The 19,744-nt window shown below is 39.0% G+C and overlaps 1 protein-coding gene across 1 annotated transcript in view; it reads left to right on the forward strand.

The window, feature by feature from the left end:
• BCAS3 (BCAS3 microtubule associated cell migration factor) overlaps window positions 1–19,744 on the forward strand; it is a 662,199-nt gene that overhangs the window by 98,245 nt on the left and 544,210 nt on the right. Inside the window, exon 9 of the mRNA XM_049764542.1 lies at window positions 685–757. Within this exon, the coding sequence (XP_049620499.1) occupies window positions 685–757 (73 nt within the window). The remainder of the gene's footprint in view (window positions 1–684; window positions 758–19,744) is intronic.

Genomic DNA, 19,744 nt, shown 5'->3' on the forward strand with positions numbered 1-19,744 from the left:
TTTTTTTTGTTGTGATTTTTGGGTCACACCCAGCAGTGCTCAGTGGTTACTCCTGGCTTCATACTCAGAAATTGCTCCTGGCAGGCATGAGGGACCATATGAGACATCGGGATTGGAACCGATGACCTTCTGCATGAAAGGCAAACGCCTTACCTCATGCTATCTCTCCGCCCCCCCCCCCTTTTTTTTTTACTAGTTAAAAAAATACCTGGGACTGGGGCTGGAGAGATAGCATGGAGGTAAGACGTTTGCCTTTCATGCAGAAGGTCATTGGTTTGAATCCCCGCATCCCGAGCCTACCAGGAGCAATTTCTGAGCCCTGCTGGGTGTGACCCAACCCCCCCCCCCCCCAAAAAAAATACCTGGGACTGGGAGATGGTACAAAGGACTGGAAGGCATACCTTTTGTGCAGAAGACTTGTGTTTAATCCCTTGCACTCCTAAATCCTTAAGCACTGCCAGTAGCAACCCTAAAGCAATTTACTGGATGTAATAGTCCTCGAGCACTACAAAAAACAACGAAGAGTTATAGGTATTTATGACTTTTTTTGGTGCCAAGTATAAAATTTACATGTCATCCTTTGCTGTCTCAGCAATTAACATTTTGAGGGTATAAAAATAAAGGGAGGTAATTAATAATACTTACTAAAAGTTTTTTTATATTTTCTTTTGTGTTTTTTATTAGGTGCTCAAAAATGTGATAACTTTGCTGAAAAACGGCCCCTCCTTGGTATTTGTAAGAGCACTGGATCTTCTGGGTAAGGAAAAATTAAACTCTTTAATTGACTATTAAACATTTATATTGTTTTTTTAGAGGGTAGTTTTAATGTCTTAAAATATTTGTTACTATGAGACTGTATTCTAAGACCCAGGGATATGTCTTAGAGATAGAGCACATGTGAAATGTAAGCCCCTGGGTTTGATTGCCAGCCCTGCCAAGAAAACAAAATCAAAATCTAACGAAAGGTAAATGCTCTTAGAAGAGGGAAGGGAAGGGAATGAATCACATATTTAGGGTGCTCATTAACATTTTTTCTTTTTCTTTTTTTTTCTTTGCTCTTTATAGCAAAAGATAGCATAACAAAAGAAAGCCAGAATTAGATGAGAATTTAATCATGAAATAAAAACTATTTTTATTCAAAATAATTTGATTGTGTTTTTTTAAAATATAGTCACTTCTGCAGTGGATGAGAAGTTGTTATTATGTGATATCATAGTAGTGATGGTAGTGACAGTGTTGATTAGTAACTACTGTTGATATTTGTTCTGTATTATGTGACTGACACTATTCAAAGCACTGCATCTATTTATTCTTTTTCCCCCCATACCCAGTGGTGTTCAGGATTTATATCTGGGTCAGAAATTAGTCCTGGGGGCTCAGGGACCATATGGGATGCCTGGGATCAAACTTGGGTTGACTGCTTGCAAGGCAAATTTCCTACCTGTTGTGCAATCATTTTGGCCCCTCTGTTTTCTCTTTTGTTCTTTCCAGTACCTTGTTAGACACCATTCTTTTGTGTGTGTGTGTTTTTTTGTTTTTTTTTTTATAGTTTAGAGAAATGTAGGCACAGAATTCACAGTGATGGGGCCAAGCAATAGCACAGTGGGTAGGGTATTTACCTTGCATGTGGCCAATCCATGTTCAGTTTCCGGCATCCCATATGGTTCCCTGAGCCTGGTAGGAGTAACTTCTGAGCTCAGAGCCAAGAGTTACCCTTGAGCATTGCTGAATGTTGCCCTAAAACCAGAGGGAAAAAAAAGAGAAAGAATTCACATTGTGAAAAGAGCAGGCAAGTATGCAAGCATACTCTTTTGGGGGGGGGGCAGGGGAAGGGGCAACACCTGGTGACACTCAGAGGCTACTCCTGGCTATGCACTCAGAAATCATTCCTGGCTCGGGGGACCATATGGGTTGCCGGGAATCAATCCTAGGTCTGTCCTGGGTCAGCCACATGTGCAAGCATACTCTTAATTCCCTTTTTTTCTTGCTTACTCTTAATTCCATGCTGAATGCATTTGTGACATTGAGAGGGTTGTGGACCAGTATGATAATTGTGTCACACATAAAGTCAAATGTTTTTTCTCCTTTTTACATACATGAAAATGAGAACAATATTTTCATTCATTGGTTTATAATGATTGAATATGATGATTGTAGTAATTGTTTTGCTATATAATTTCAGTTTGGAATTAGGTACAGCTGCTGGTAAATTTATAGGGCCACCACAAATCTTGTTACTAAAAATTGTGTGGTTTGGCAGTTCAGGGATAGTGAAGTGTTTTCTGGTTGTCATGTATCTTTTCATTTTGACATTTGTGTTCCTTTTCCTAAATGATCTCAAGGTGGTCTCTGCTTTTCTTAGTTGGTTCATCTTCCTTCCTTAAATTAAACACAAGAGCTGTGGGGAGCTCCAGAGTGTTGTATAGAAGGGAGAGCATTTGCCTTGCATGTGGCCAACCTGGGTTTAATCTTAGGCATCCCATATGTTCCCCTGAGCACCATCAGGTGTAGCAAAAAAAAAAAGATGTGGAAAATCTGGCCTTTGATAAGGAAGATGATCAAAATGTGTTAGGTTGCAGACTAGCAGTCTTTGCCAAATTCTTTATACTGAGTGTGTAGTTTATTTTATTTTTCCCTTTACTATTTTAATTGAGGTCCTGTGATTTATAGTATTGTTAATAATACGTTTTATGTCAATGTTCACTTTCTTGAATTTTATTATAACATGGTTATTTACCAAGTTGTTCAAAATATGGTTGTTTAGGCATTTAAATGTTCCAATCAATTCCCTTCTACCACCAGTCTGACCTTCCCTCCACTAATGTCCATAGTTTTCCACCCACTATCCCAGTCTGCCACCTTAACAGACACAAATTTATTTCATATTATTTGTTACAACACAAAGATAAATGGAATTATCAAAACTTAGATCAATAAAAGTGAATTTGTGAAAAATTGATATATTTCACAATAGTGCTACTGAAGTCATTTTCTGTTCTGGTTGGTGCTAGTTGAACCTTCTCTGTTACTGTTTCACTCTTTGAGCCTTGTTGTCGTCTATGTATTTTCCCCATCAAATTTGACATGCTCTACTGGGCTAACAGTGCAATGAATTTGCAGGCATTCATAGCCTCACAGTCCAGCCAGAAAGATTTGGTAAGCAGTTTGATGAGGTTCACTTGTGGAACAAGTCCATTTCTAATCTTGGGGTTATTGAGTGTTGGCTTTGGACTGCTGTGCCTTCATGTAGAAAGGGGGAATCTGTCTGTCCCTAATTTGGGAAGGCCCCAGAGTTTTTTTCATCAGCCTGAATGCTCTACCTGGGAAGATTTTGGAGGCATCATGTTATTTTGGGAAATTAATTGTTGAAGCTGATCTGCTTCTCTGCTAGCATGATGGTTAATGTAGGTGGGATTGTTGTGTACTTTACCTCTGAATTGTATTGAAAAGGAGAAGAGTGTGCTAATGGTATAGACATTTTAGATCTTGGAGTCTTTCTTTTCTTTCTTCTTTCTCTTTCTTTCTTTCTTTCTTTCTTTCTTTCTTCTTTCTGTTTCTTTTCTTTCTTTCTTTTCTTTTCTTTTTTTTTCTTGTTTCTTTCCTTTCTTTCTTTTCTTTCTTTCTTTCTTTTCCTTCCTTCTTCTTCTTCCTTCCTTCCTTCCCTTCCTTCCTTCCTTCCTTCTCTTCCTTCCTTGCCTCCTTCCTTCCTTCCTTCCTTCCTTCCTTCCTTCCTTCCTTCCTTCCTTCCTTCCTTCCTTCCTTCCTTCCTTCCTTCCTTCCTTCCTTCCTTCCTTCCTTCCTTCTTTCTTTCTTTCTTTTCTTTCTCTCTCTCTCTCTCTTTCTCTCTCTCCCTCCCTCCCTCCCTCCCTCCCTCCCTCCGTCCCTCCCTCCCTCCCTCCCTCCTTTCTTCCTTCCTTCCTTTCCATCCCTCTCTCTCTCCCTCCCTCCTTTCCTTCCTTCGTCACACTAGTGACACTCAGGACTTACTCCTGGCTCTCTGCTCAGAAGTTGTTCCTGGCAGCCTTGGGGACCATATGAGAAGCCAGGATTTGAAATGGGCTCCATTCTGGGTTGGCTATGTGCAAGGCAAATACCTTACCACTGTGCTATCACTCTTGCCCCTTCATTATTATTTTCTGGAGAAAGTTTGGATTCTGATTATGAAGCAGATTTCTTCCACTGTGAATTACTGGCTAGGAGACAAGAAGGTTATGGAGTATATTGCACTATGCAGATGTGGGATAGTAGTATAAATGCATGAAAAATAAAGTTCTCAGATTTAAGCCTGGTGCTGGGCAAGTGTTGGTAGGGTTGGAGTAGTGCACACAGAAAATACCAATGAAAAGAAAGCAAGAATTAAGAACAGAGAGATAAAGTGAATGGCACAGTAGGAGGTTTCATGATACAGGTGCAGCATATACTAAATCTAAAGGAATAGAAAGTTTCACAGTGTGATTTACAGTATGATTTACAGATGATGAAGGAATTTCAATGTTGTTATAAGACAAAAAGGATCATAGACTGGTAAGATCACATCTAGTGTAGAACCCTGAGGTTTCTGCTTTCCCCATAAAAGTTTCTGCTTTAGCTAAAACTGCTTCTGTATACTCCCTTTGTTAGCTTGTTAGCTTGTGGGAATGTGGCCTTCAGATAAGAGTTGGAGACAAAGGGAGACACAAGACCTGGAACATGTTACCCACATCTGTGCACTCAGGATAAGCCTTAACAGATCAGCCTTGTAACATCTGAGTTATGTATCTTACGGCATTTGATTTGTATATCCTTTTTTTTATCTGCTGTACATTCAGCTCTGACATGATTGGTCATGGCTATATATATATCCTTACTGCGCCTAGACTCGGGGTCCTTGACTGGAAGCCTGTCCTGAGGTGGAAGTCTTGGACCTTTAGCTAGCTAAGCAAGTAAAACCTTGCTTTGTGACTTGCATTGCCCCGTCTCTGTCTTATCACTTGGCTGCTAGCTCGGACCCAATACTAGGAATGGAGTCTTGTCACTTAACAATTAAGACTATTTGCAAAATTGCTAAAAAAAAAAAAATCAATTTTAGGGGGCCAGAGTGATAGCTTAGCGGTAAGGCTTTTGCCTTGCATGCAGCTAACTCGAGATTGACCTGGATTCGATCCCCAGCATCCTATATAGTCCCCTGAGCCTGGCAGGAGCGATTTTTGAGCACAAAGCTAGGAGTAACCCCTGAGTGCTGCCCAATGTGGCTCAAAAAACAAAAAAATCGATTTCAGAGTGACAGTACAGTGGGTAGAGTGCTTGCCTTGCATATAGGTGACTCAGGTTCGATCCCTCACCATCCTCTGTGCTCCCCAAACAATGCCAAGAGTAATTAATATGTGCAGAGCCAGGAGTAAGCCCTGAGAACTGCTTGGCATTACCCCCAAACAAAAATAAAATTTATGGTTTTGTGTGGTATAGTGGGAATCTCTGCTGCTTATCCCTAGAGATATTCCTACTTGTTTATTCAACAAGATCAGTAGGTCATGAACTGTAGCAGTTTCTTGCTATGAATAGAAGATGCTCATCCACAGCTTAGAGTAGGCTTTGCCACATTCATAGCATTGTTTTCAGATGTTATGGTTTGGTGGTAGTGGGTGGGTATGTGAGTTATAAGGGCATAAAGTCATGTATGTGGAGAGTGAGCCGATGAATAGAGGACAGTGAAATGTATGGTAATCTTAAAATATTTTGAATATTTAGGGGCTGGAAATGATAGCACAGTGGGCAGGGCGTTTGCCTTGCATGCAGATGACCTGGAATGGAATGGGGGTTCCAATCCTCGGTTATCCCATATGGTTCACCGAACCTTGCCAGGAGTGATTTCTTTTTTTTTTTGGGGGGGAGTCACACCTGACAGTGCCCAGGGGTTACCCTGGCTCTATGGTCAGAAATCACTCCTGGCAGGGCTCGGGCGGACATATGGATGCTGGGATTCCAAACCCATCATCCTTCTGCATGCAATGCAAACACCTATCTCCATGCTATCTCTCTGGCCCCAGGAGTGTTTCTGAAGTGCAGGGTCAGGAATAACCCTTGAGACACACTGGATGGTGACCCAAAACAAAACAAAACAAAACAAAAATCTTGAATGTTACTGTGCTCTCTTTTGTATAGAGAGATCTTTTGAATAGGAAAACAACCCATTATACGAGCTGAAATGTTTTAATAGTAGTTGAATCATTATTAATTGATAATTAAGCACATGGACATGTGTCCAAGGTCCCAGAAAGCAGACTTTATTTTGAATTAAAATAGTTTTATGTAGAAGATATATGAGTGAGGGTGCAGAGAGACAACATGAACCTTCTTTAGAGGGGGGGAGGGGAACTCAATTCAGGTTTGAAATGTGAATGAAAATCCATATTGTTTATCGTTTACAAAGTTGGACTTAGCAGGGATTTTTTTTTTTTTTTTGGTTGGGTCTGGGCAGGAAAGCATACTTTAAAACCAAGAACTAATGGAAGTAAATTTGGACCTGAGCTATACTGTAGCTGGTAGGGTGCTTACCTTGTATGTGACTGACCTGGTTTAATCTCCATCATTCCATATGGCCTGCTAAGCCCCAGTAGGAGTGATTACTGGGCTTTTAGCCAGGCGTAAGTCCTGAGCATGCTTAGTGTGACCCAACATTCCCCGCCTCCAAAAAAAAAAAAAGAAAAAAAAAGAAAAGAAAAGCACAGAAACCTTAGTAATTGCACATTATGGAGAAAGACAAATTTTAAGAGTTGTTAACCGTATTTTATAAAAAGCCTAGTATTCAATATGAAATTATGACACGTGCTGTGAGACAGGTGTGACATATCAAGAAAAAAGTCACAGAGCTAGAAAGAAGTAGCTCAATGGCTGGAGTGTATATTTGGCATGCAGAAGCCTGGCTTCTCTCCCTGCAGACACAACCAAGTGTGAGCCCTGAGTTCTGAATTGGTAGTATTCTCTGAGTGCTACAGATTTGGGGCTGTGGGGTGGGCAAACAAACAAATAAAAGTCAAAAAAGAAAAAGTAAGGCAATAGAAAATGTTCCTGATAGTCTCTGAATGTTAAATTGTATAGACAAGTATTTAATATAATATAAATATGCTTTCAGGAAAAAGTGAACCATGTTTTAAAAATGAAAGGGAAATGCACTGGAGTAACTCAGCACCATACTCAGTCTACCCAAGATACTGAAGGAAACTAGGCTCTGAAAGTGAATAGGAACATAGAAAAGAATAGAAGCAGCCATGGTGAAAGGGTCACAACCGTACTGTTGGTTAGGTTTGTGATTTTGAGAAGATATTTCATTCCTCACTGATCGTGTTAAAGATGGAGGGAGGGAGGGAGGGAGGGAGGGAGGGAGGGAGGAATGAGAGAGAAGAGAGAGAGAGAGAGAGAGAGAGAGAGAGAGAGAGAGAGAGAGAGGAGAAGGAGAAGAGAAGAGAAGAGAAGATATTCTTTTTCTCATTGATCATAGTAAAGAAGGATGGTGAGAGAGGGAGAGGGAAAACTAGGGCTACTATACAGCATGGAAAATGAGCAGAAAAAAAAAGCTCTGAAATGAAAAATGCTCAAAAAATAAACAGAGACACTAAGTTCATATGAGTGTGAAGTGACTAAGGGATCATTTGTTACAGTCTAGTCTGCTCCCTTAGCCCCCATTTTCAGTCCCAGGAATTAAATCCTCATCGTTTCTGCATATGGGTTAGAAGGTAAAGGTTGAATACCTACTTTGTTATCAGGCATGGTGAATGTTTTCCATAGTGTAATGACATTTAGTCTTCCAAACCTGTGGAGGAGATTATATGCAGGAGACTCATACCCAGTTAGAGACCCCGGGTGGAAAATGCTGATGCGTTAAGTGTTCTTGAACCTAAGGTCTATGTATTTTCAGATGTGGTTGCTACCTGACCCTTTATTTCAGAAGTAATAAGAGGTTAATAATAATAATAATAATAAACTAGTAAGTTGTGCACAACTCTCTTCAATACATTGTAATAAAGCAGTAACTTCTTAGTAGAGGTTTAGAGGTTTTTGTTGGTATGGTATTTTGTATTCTTCTGAGGTAGAATAGCCTTTGAAATATTTTCCTTTCTCGTGGCTATTGAGGTGATGACCCAGAGTCACAGGCTTTGCCACATGTGCACACAGTTGGAGCCATTAGGCTCTTGTGAGGGATCTCACACCAGATTGCAGTTTGCATGCTCAGCTGTAGTAGTTGCATTTTCACTGAAGTCTGCTTTCCTTTTGTTCCAGGCTTACACCTATATACTGTTAGCTGTGTTATGAAAGTTATGGCTGAGATGCTCATGATGGGTCATTGTGGTGCTCACATGCGGGTTCACCAGAGGGCCTACTTCCTGAGTAGAGCATGTCTTTTCTTTTCTTTCTTTCTTTTTTTAATCCCCTAACTAACCTTGAACTACTTGTTGGGGCTCACAACATCACCTGGTTGTCATGCTGCCATAGATTGCAGACACCAAGCTGTCAGAGTCATACAGTATAGCTGTCAGTAATGTTTGCTAGGCATGTGGGACCTGGGGATTTAATTCCATTGATACTACCATGTACTTGCTGGACTGTTCTTCTGGCCTAGAATATGTTTCTGTTGTTGTTATTACTTTTATTGTTTGAATCAGTATAATGTTTAGTAGCAACCTACTTCACTGCTATTTTTCAGAGCCTTCCCAGTTTATTTCTCTATTTGAATACACAAAAGACATCTTGATTTATATGAGAATAATAATATAAAAATACGTGGTTACTTTAAAGTGTAAATAGCTCATTTGGTGCTGATGTCCGTAGGAAAAAAAATTGACCATAGTGGTCAGTTTCCTTCCTTCTTCTAATTTCTAAATAAACTAACAAAAAATTAGAAGCACTTGAAATTAAGATAATTTGGACGCTTGTGTTCGTTTGAGTTCAACACATATTTGTGTAAATAAAGGTAGGAATAGCAAGAACTACTGAGGGAGAAAGTAAATAATGGAAGTACTGGAAAAATAGCCAATATTTAAATCTTTCTTGTCTGTTGGGGGAGGGCCTAGCAGCTAAACTTGGCCTGGAAGTAGGTGCTGCTTTGAACCACTGGTGCTTGATGATCATGTGGTGCTGAGTAACTGAACTCAAGGGGAGTCTTGCATCCCTTTTTAAGTCCCTGACAGAGTGATTTGGAAAAAAAAAAGTGACAACCTATTGGAAATTGGGGAAAACTGAGCAGTGTGCATTGTGTCACAAATATAGTGAGAATATTGATTATGTTTTATTTATTTTTATTTTCTTTTTGGTATTAAGCACAGTATCTTTTATCTAGCAGACCCTTAAAAACATATTTTATGAGGCTTGTGGATGTAGTTCAGTGATTGAGTACATACTTTCATATATGAAGTCCTGGGTTTCAGTCACTGGACCCATGGCACACATTTTAGCTAAATGAACATAAGTAATCTTACTATGTAAATAACCATAGCAGTCTTTTTCTTTGCAGAGAGGGTGCCATTTAATGTTGCTCAGTGGCTGCTCTTACACTTCTAGAGTGTAGCTTGAGGTTCACTTCTGGTGGTGCTTGGAGAACCATGTGGTGCTGAGGATTGAACCAGGGCTTCGTGAATGAAAATCATGTGCCCAGGCACTTTGGGTTATATCAGGCTCCATGCTACTCTTCTATTTGACTATTAGTAATGTATTTCTTGGGAATAGTAGTCACTCCTGATAATGCCTGGGGAGGAGGCAAATGGTTTTGGGGATCAAACAAACTTAAAGCCTCATACATAAAAGTCAAGTGCTCTGTCATGTAAGTCTTTTCCCTGACTTGGTGCTACCTTTCATGTTTGATAAAATACTTTTAATTTGAGAAAACATATATGCTGTAAAGTCATGGTAATATTTTCAAGACTGCAAGACTGGTGGTCCACAAAATCTTAGGACCATCTTTCCTTTTTGGAGAAGGACCTGCCATCTCTTTCCCTTTTTTTTTTTTTTTTTTGGTTTCTTTGGTTTTTGGGCCACACCCGGTGACGCTTGGGTTACTCCCGGCTATGGGCTCAGAAATCGCTCCTGGCTTGGGGACCATATGGGATGCCGGGGCATCGAGCCATAGTCTGTCCTAGGTTAGTGCGTGCAAGGCAAATGCCTTACTGCCTGCGCCACTGCTTTGGTCCTTCTTTTGTGGTAGCAGGTACTTTGAGCATTGTTAATTTCTATTTGTAATCAACATCATCCATTTTATATATATATTTAATTTTTTTTTTTTGGCTACCCCTGGTGACGCTCAGGGGTTACTACTGGCTATATGCTCAGAAATCACTCCTGGCTTGGGGGACATGTCAGACGACAGGGGATCATGCCGAGGTTTGTCTTGGGTCAGCCATGAGCAAGGCAAACACCCTACCACTGCTTATCGCTCTGGCTCCTTCTATATTATTTTTTGTGATAGGCTTTGGAGGTTTCTTTTTTATTTTTTTAGCTTAAATCTTTATTTCTCTTCCTGTTTTGTTGAGATAAAGGGAGATCACACATGCACGGTTGTAGTGCATACACACATTTTGTTGCATTGCACATTTTTTTTGTGTGTGTGTTAAAGATCCCTAGAGGCATTGCCACCTTGATTGGACTTAGAACATGTAAGGTTAATCTTGTGGTCTTATGCTTACAGTATCTTATGCTTAGAGACACTGTGCTACCTCTGAAGCATAAAGTTACCTTTTGATGTATACCTTTTAAAAATTATGAATTTCTAAAAGAAAATTGATGTGAAAAATATCTCCTGTCTTTCCTCATACTTTATCCTTTTTTTGATATAAGTACATTGTGCTTAAGCTCACAGTTTTTATATAGAGCTATTATTTAATTTATGATAATCATTAACATGCCATTAATTTTGATATTTTTATTTCTTTTCCTGGTGGTATGAGAACTATTCATACTCATTTAATAATTATTCCAGATAAGATAATAAGACTTTAGTTGTTGATTGAAGGATCGATCCTTATATGATAAGTTGGAGAGAGGGAAAGGGTGGATATTGAAAAAGGAATATACACTCCCTTAGGAAACCAAAGTTCCTTGTGTGTTATACAGGAAACAGTTTTCAAAATATAGTTGTTTGTGGTTATGATATTGTTGGCTTTTATGATAATAAAAAACATTATTCAGTAGCTGACTGAGGTTTAATGTTATTCCAATATATTATCCCCAGGTTGTACATTTGTGGCATGTAAATGTGGTTTTTATATAGAATATTGGGTGGAAAGTACCTTCAAGGTCATTCAATTTAACTGTTTCACGATGTGAAGAAAATTTTGTTCAGAGATTCCTATCATACATTTATTTGGAGTTGAAAATGCTTGTAAACATGATAACTTTTCCTTGGTGAGGAATCCCTTTTTTTTTTTTTTTTTTGGTTTTTGGGCCACACCCGGCATTGCTCAGGGGTTACTCCTGGCTGTCTACTCAGAAATAGCTCCTGGCAGGCACGGGGGACCATATGGGACACGGGGATTCGAACCAACCACCTTTGGTCCTGAATCGGCTGCTTGCAAGGCAAATGCCGCTGTGCTATCTCTCTGGGCCCCTCCCCCATATTTCTTATTAAATAGGAACTCTATCATGAGAATGCCACAGAGGTATTAGTATGTACTGGGCTACTTGGGAAGAATTAATGATTATAGTCCAGATCTGGCTTGACTACCAATACCTGTATTGTCAGCCCTTATTTTCTTTTGGAGTTTGGTGGAGGAGCTTGCCACTTTCTACCAAGAAGATGGCAGTTGTGGATGGGGAATAAGTACTTGGTTTTCTGCTGGTGGGGAGAATGTGGGGGACACAATACTTAATTTTGACTGGTTTATATTCTAGGTTTATTTGTTTAGTTTTAGCTCCTGCTCTTGTTGTTGTTGAGATATGATCTAGCTTCAATTTTGATTGGTGCAATTTCTCCCCCTGAAGAGATTTATTTTATAGTAGTTTTATGGAATATATAGATTTATGGTAGTTTTCTAATTTTGCTGCTCAACTATAGTTCTTAAATTATATTTTTAAATTTGAGCACTGTGGTTTTCAAATTGTCATTAGTAGAGTATCATACACAAAAATTTTCAGTACCACACCCTTCCCCAGATGTCTTCTTCTCTCAACTATTATCTCTTACCTGCTACCTCTCACTGAGGTAAGCTTCATTTTTTTATCCTTTGTTTTTGATTTTGGGCCACACCTGGCAGTGCTCAGGGTTTACTCCTGACTCTGTGCTCAGAAATCACTCCTGGCAGGCTTGGGGGACCACAAGGGATGCTAGGGATTGAACCTGGGTTGGCTGTGTGCAAGGCAAACATGTACTGTGCTATCGCTCCTGCCCTGAGGTAAGCTTCATACTGAAAACAAGTTCTAGGTTTCTGTTGCCTTTTGGTTTTTATATTCCCCTATTCTGTTTCTTCAGATCATGCATCTGAGAGACATCATTCTGTATCTGTCCCTTTTCTTTTGAGTAACTATGTAATTTCCCTCTGCTCTGGTTGTTTTTCAGTATTCTCTTTCTTTGACTTTCATCATTCTGATTATAATGTGCCTGAGTATTTTTATTTGTGTTTGTCTTCACTGGGACTCTTCAGGGCTCTTAAATTTGGGTGCATGCATTCCTCATTTCTAGTAATGATTCTTTGATGATGATGATGGTGGTGATCCTCTTTCTCTGAAACTTCAGTGATTCTTATGGTGTTCCTCTTGAACTTGTTCCTTAGTTCTCTAGGCTGCTTTTTATTTTATTTTACTTTTTTTGGTTTTTGGGCCACACCCGGCATTGCTCAGGGGTTACTTCTGGCTGTCTGCTCAGAAATAGCTCCTGGCAGGCACAGGGGACCATATGGGACACTGGGATTTGAACCAACCACCTTTGGTCCTGGATCTGCTGCTTGCAAGGCAAACACCGCTGTGCTATCTCTCTGGGCCCTGTTTATTTATTTTGAGACTTGCTGCTGTTACTCTATTGCTGAGGCCTTCCACTGAGGTTTTTTTCTTTCTTTCACCTACCAGACTCTCTAGTTCTGTCACTTCCTTTTTTTTTGGGGGGGGGGGTTGGGTCACACTCGGCAGCACTCATGGGTTATTCCTGGCTCTGCACTTAGAAATCGCCCCTGGCAGGCATGGGGCACCTTATGGGATGCCGGGATTCGAATCACCATCCTTCTGAATGCAAGGCAAATGCCTTACCTTCATGCTATCTCACCAGCTCGTTCTATCACTTCTTAATGTAGTTTTCTCATTTTTGCTCCCACAGTTTCGTCCTGTTTGACTATTTCTTTGCACTCCTGAAACATCTTCAACATGTAGTTTCTAAAGTCCTTATCTGAGAGGTTTTATAGCTAGTACTTGGAGTGTCTTCTGGGCTACTGCCTTCATTCCATAAGCTTGGTGGAATTCTAGGCTGCTTATCCATCACTTCTGTTGCAGCCTGGGCTTGAATATTTCTAATTTATCCCCTACTCTTCTACCAGGGAGTTATTCGAGGGAATCTGAAGAGTGTTGCCTCACTTTCTTTCCAGTTGGCATGATCCAGCCAATTTTGTTATGTAGTTGTTTGGTGGTTCATATGAAGGTTCCAGGAAGACTTCAGGTTTTAGCCTCACCTCCGGCTATAATTTAGGATTCTTTGATTTTGTACTGATTAAACTACCTTTGCAAATCAGGGTTCTTTGGCTATTTTTTTGAAGTTCAGGTTATTTTCAAAATAGGTAGTTATAAAACTGGAGATTTTCAGGAGCCTCTTCTTGCTTGGATTCAGTTGATTTGTGAGGATAAGTCACAAAACTCAGAAACATTTAACTTACTGGTTCATCAGTTTATGATCTAGGTTCTAGATAAACATCTACATGGAACAGAGTACTGCTGGGCACTGAGCTATGTGGGGGAAGCACAGCACTTTGCTAGTATTTCTGTTTAACACAAAAGCTCCTTGAATCCCATACTTTAGGAATTCCACAGAGCCATCATCATGTAGATATAGTTGGCTATTTATTTTATGTAATTTTTCCTTTTCAAGAGAAAGGAAGTGCTGGGGCATGAATTCCAAACTTCTAATCATGGCTTGGAATTTTGGTGATCCTTCTCCTCCTCCTTAGGAAACATGTAGGAGAGTCCTATCAGGAAAGAGATTCAGAGACTAAATATTAGAATAATAGATGTCCCTAGAACTCATATCTCTAAGGCAATTAGCATCTCTGGAGCTTGGTGCCTGGAGCTGGAGACCTCGAGATCAGTGTACATTTACTATTATTTCACAGCCTATTTTTATTAATAATTGGCATTAAAAATCACAAGTAAAAAGATTAAAGCTTAAAATAGGCCGTCATGTTCTGTCAACCTAAATTTTCTTGTGTAATATTTTGTGTATAAGTGTGATGGTAAGTAAAGAAGAAAACATTTGGGACTGGAGCAAAAGCTTAGAAAGTGCATTTGTTATGCACTTGGCTGACCAGGTTCAATCCCCAGCATCCCATATGGCCACTTAAGTCTGCCAAGAGTAATTTCAGAGTGCAGAGCCAGGAGAAAACCCTGAGTTTCACTGGATGTAACCCCAAAACAAAGCAAAACAAAACAAATAACAAAAAAAAAAGGAAAGAATTTCTGGAGTTTTATTCCTATACTCTTTGATTCTGTTACTAAACAAAAATAGCCACAAATGCTATTAAAATGGGACCATCTCTCTTTCCATTTTACTGGTACAAATGTTTCAGATAGCAGAAATACAAAGAGGTATTTGGACTTTGTCTAATTCTTTTTTTTTTTTTTTTGGTTTTTGGGTCACACCTGGCAGTGCTCAGGGGTTACTCCTGGCTCTACGTTCAGAATTTGTCCCTGGCAGCCACGGGGGACCTTATGGGATGCCGGGATTTGAACCATCGACCTTCTGCATGCAAGGCAAATGCCTTACCTCCTTACTATCTCTCTGGCCCCAGGCTTTGTCTAATTCTAATGAGCCTATGTATTTTGATTAAAAATCCTTAGGGAAATGAACCTTCATTGATCTTTGAACCTTTTTTTTTAAGAATTGATAATAAAATCTCACTGGAGTTTATGATCAATCATTTCTTAGGTTTCTTTCATGGGTTAACTATTTGGGATCTATACATGTAGTATATAGTATATAGTAGCTATCTAAAAATTCATTCATGTAGTATCTGTGTAAAAATTCTCTTTATATACAGTCTATACATGTAGTAGCTGCTTACATTTAGAAGCTGTCTAAAAATTCTATACATGTAGTAGCTGTCTAAAAATTTTCTTTATATACAGTTGAGGCACATTTTATTTTTTTATCAATTGAAAACTTTGCCATTGGTTGGAATGCTAATATTGTGGTTTTATAATGGTAAAATATTAATTAAAGGTGTTTCACATCTTTGTTTATACTTTTATTGTGATAACTAGAAAAATTAGCATTGAACTATGTAAGTAGTTTTGGTCTACTTATTGAGCCATGTTACTCCAACAATCTGTAAGGATGAACTTCTGGACCCATTTTGAACTACTTGTCTATGGAATGCCACTTCAGATGTATGGATTTGTCTTTCTCTCCTGAGTTATTAGCCAGGAACTGGTACAGGAATTTCTAGAAATCTTTTATCAGGAAAGAGAGTAGTGTATATGTAATGTGAAGTTGAGAAATGAGGCCTCTATAATAAATCTTGACATTATGACATTTTATTGAGATATTGGCAGCTTTTGTAGTGTTAGTCTAAAAGTAACTATCAATGATGTTACTTGTCAAATGGATTTGATGATTTTATTTATTATATTATTATTATTATTATTATTATTATTATTATTATTATTATTATTATTATTATTATTATGTTTTTGGGCCACACCCAGTGACGCTCAGGGGTTACTCCTGGCTATGCACTGAGAAATTGTTCCTGGCTTGGGAGACCATATGGGACGCCGGTGGTTGGAACCACTGTCCATCCTGGGTTAGCACATGTAAGACAAACATCCTACCACTTGCCCCAGATTGGTTATTCTTTAGAGAAGGTCTTCCTAGTAGTTCTCAGAGAATGGGAGAACTATATAGAGATAGAGTCTGGGTTTTGGGCTCAGCAGTACTGGGGACCACACTGGCCACCTGACAATTCTCAGGGGACCTTACAGGGCTGGGAGTTAAACTTGGGGCCTCCACATGCCAAGCTAGTGCTTCAACCCGTTGTGTTATCTCCATCACTCTGTGCTTGGTTCTTGTGAGGGTTAAATAAGACATTATTTTTAATAATTTAGTATAGTATCAGATTCAGGCTAGATACAGCTTATATTTGCAATAGTAAGATAAGAACAATCAGTCACACTGTCTTATTTTTTGGGTGGGGGCTCAACTTGGTGCTGCTTATTGCTTACTTTTGGTGCTTCTCTCAGGGTTTACTTCTGGCTGGGCTTGGGGACCATATATGATGCTGGGTAAACCTGATCTGTTGTGTATCACTCCAGCCCACAGTACACTTTTTGACAGGAATTACATTCCATGTATATGTAATAAGGATATATTTAAACTGCATTTTTTGGGGGAGGGGCATACACGGTGACACACAGGGGTTTCTTCTGGTTATGTGCTCAGAAATAACTCCTGGCTAGGGGACCATATAGGACTCTGGGAATCGAACCAGTCAGTCCTAGATCTTCCATGTGCAAGGCAAATGCCCTGTTGCTGTGCTATTGCTCTGGCCCCTAAACTGCATTTTTGAAAGGGTTGCATGGATGTAACTGTAGGCAGTTTTATCTAGTTCTTGTACTCCAGGTTTGTTAGACCACATGTCTTAGCCTAGGACTATATCTATAATATCTCTGATGAAAAGGGGCCTGTTACTTTCATTGGAAAATGGTAATTTGTTTATATTTCCCAAAGACTCTCATGTTGTACTTATATCTTTATATCTTTATTGCGGTATAATTGAAACATGATAAACTGTACATATTCAAATTGTACAGTATGATACATTTTGACATATGTATACACCCATGAAACCATTGCTCCAATCAAGATAATGAGCATATCCATCACACACAATAGTTTTCTCATGCCCCTTCATAATGCATCCCTGCTGCCTGTCCTGACGCTGGCAGAAGCAGTGCCTTCCTTTGTAATCCGTCTCTTTGAGTAGTAGTGACTCTTTCTGGAGGGTCTTTGCTGTCATGTCATTTCAGGTGACTTTTGTAAATGATTAATAACTAAAATATGGGAGTTTGGGGTTCAGAGTTGTCTTTCTTCTGCTTTACATTGTTCTTTTCTTTTTTTTTTTTAAACGGCTTTTTAGAGAGTAAAGCTTCCCATCTAGAACAAGTTCATAAAACTGCTTAGAAACTTGTAGTTCTTCTGTGTAATCATTTCAAAACAACAGTTTTTTCAGCCACCAAAAGGATGCAGTCTTGACATATAAATAGAAAACAGATTGAGTTTTTGGCTGATATTGCTATACTGGTTTAAATGTTAGTTCAGTCAACTTCAGGCTTAGATTACAAGATTTGCAAATTAAAGGAAAACCAAAAGGGAAAGAACATCTGCATAGATTCTGACTTTGTGGAATTCCATACAGGCACGCTTATTCGACTTCTTCTGGTAGAAAAGGGCATGTGTGTAGTGAATAAATCCTGAAAAGAGAGCACTGTAGAATGTGATTATCCTCAAGACAAAACTGATGGTGAAAATGCAGGGATTCATTATGGAGAGCGATGGTAGTTTCTCGCTAGAGTCTTACTGTATATATTTTTGAAAAATAGTTTGTTGATAAAATTGTATGGTATTTAAAATGAAACATTGCTAGATTTCACTAAGTATTATTGACTTTATAAAATAAAATATAGAAATTTAGGAAAGAGCTAATCAAAACTTAAATATAAGTACTGGTAGGTCACACTTTATGTATAGTTTTGAATGTTTTCTGTAGATTACTATTGTTGCCATTTAGTTAACAACCTCAAAAAAGATACATTATTGTAATAGTTCCATTTCCCTTTTAGTCTAAGGAGGAACTGTTTGTTCTTTCAAGAAATATTTGTGTATATTTATGTTTTGACTACACTTAGAGTTTCTGTTAATTCTCTAGTAATCTGAGGCAATGTTTTGTAATAGGGTGAGAAAGGAGTGAATGTGTTTTTATTTCTAGGGGACACGTGGAATGCCTGGTGATGTTTGGGTTGTCACTACTTGGGTCAGGGAAATGCTGCTGGCATGTAGTATGTGGAGTCAAGGATACTTCCTTCATTCTGCAATGGGCAGTTTAGTGTCCAACAACAGAGACAAAGTCTCTGCAGTGTCTATGGATCCATGGTTGAGATACTTGGAAAGAAAAGTTTTTTTAGGGAGGGTACCAGATTAGTGACATCTATTGTATGGAGATAAATGATATATAAAAAATAATGGAGAAGAAGAAGTACTGGGGATGAAGGTTTTTTTTTTTTTTTTTTTTACTTTGGGCCACATCCGGTGATGCTCAGGGGTCACACCTGGCTATGTGCTCAGAAATTGCTCCTGGCTTGGAGGACCATCTAGGATGCTGAGGGTCAAACAGAGGTCTGTCCTGGGTCAGCCCCGAATGAAGCTCTGGATTAGAATATTTATATTGCATATATAAGGGTGGCTTCTATCCTCAGCCCTGGAAATTAATAAACAAATAATAAATAAGGTAGATAGCACTGAACACTGCAATGTTATCTGTTGTGGATGAACATTTGAATAATTTTCTAGAAAGATGTTATGAATAGTGCTGGTGTTAAATTTGTGAATGTGTGCATGCACTTTCTGGTATGCATTTATTTGTTTTATATATCTAGAAATGGAATTTCTAGGTTATAAGCTATGCTTTGTTAAAAATTTCCAAGCAATTTTCTAAAGTGCTCTTACTAGTTGATCTTTCTGCTTTCAATGGGAATGCTTCTTGTGAAAACTTGGCATTGATCATTTTTATTTTAGTCATTCTAAGGGATATACATTGTTAACTCATGTCTTTCAGGTATATTTTCTAAATGTCTAAAGAATCTCAGTACATTTTCATATATTTATTAGCTATTCAGTTATTTTCTGAAGTTCTTGTTTAATTTCCTTTTTTAAAATTATCATTGCTTTTATTTATTTATTTATTTACTTTGTTTTTGTTTTGAGGCCACACCCGTTGATGCTCAGGGATTACTCCTGGCTATGCGCTCAGAAATCGCTCCTGGCTTGGGGGACCATATGGGACGCCAGGGTATCGCACCGTGGTTTGTTCTAGGCTAGCGCTTGCAAGGCCTTACCTTTAGCTCCACTGCTCTGGCCCTTTATTTATGTATTTATTTATGTATTTATGTATTTATTTTTAAATGAGTTTTTGTTCACCTTATCTGTTCTTTTTTGATTAATCCTTTTTGTTGCTATTGTTTTTTATTTCTGGGCCACACCCTGCGGTGCTCAGGACTTACGTCTGGCTCAGTGTTCAGAGATTACTACTGGCAGGGCTTGGGAGACCATATATGGTGCCAGGAATCAAACCCAGGACAGCTGTGTGCAAAGAGTGCCTTAGCCACTGTTCTATTGCTCCAGCCTAAGGGTAATGCCTTTTTTGGGGGGTGGGATGGGGCATGCCCAATGATCCTCAGTCCTTTTTTCTGGTTCTGCACTCATGAATCAATCATTCCTGGTAGTGCTCAGGGGATCATATGGGATATGCTTGGATCAAACCCAGATCAGCCACATACAAGGCAAGCACCCTACCCTACTGTTTCTTCAACC

This window comes from Suncus etruscus, chromosome 1 (assembly GCF_024139225.1).
Source record: "Suncus etruscus isolate mSunEtr1 chromosome 1, mSunEtr1.pri.cur, whole genome shotgun sequence".
In the NCBI taxonomy this organism is placed as follows: domain Eukaryota; kingdom Metazoa; phylum Chordata; class Mammalia; order Eulipotyphla; family Soricidae; genus Suncus; species Suncus etruscus.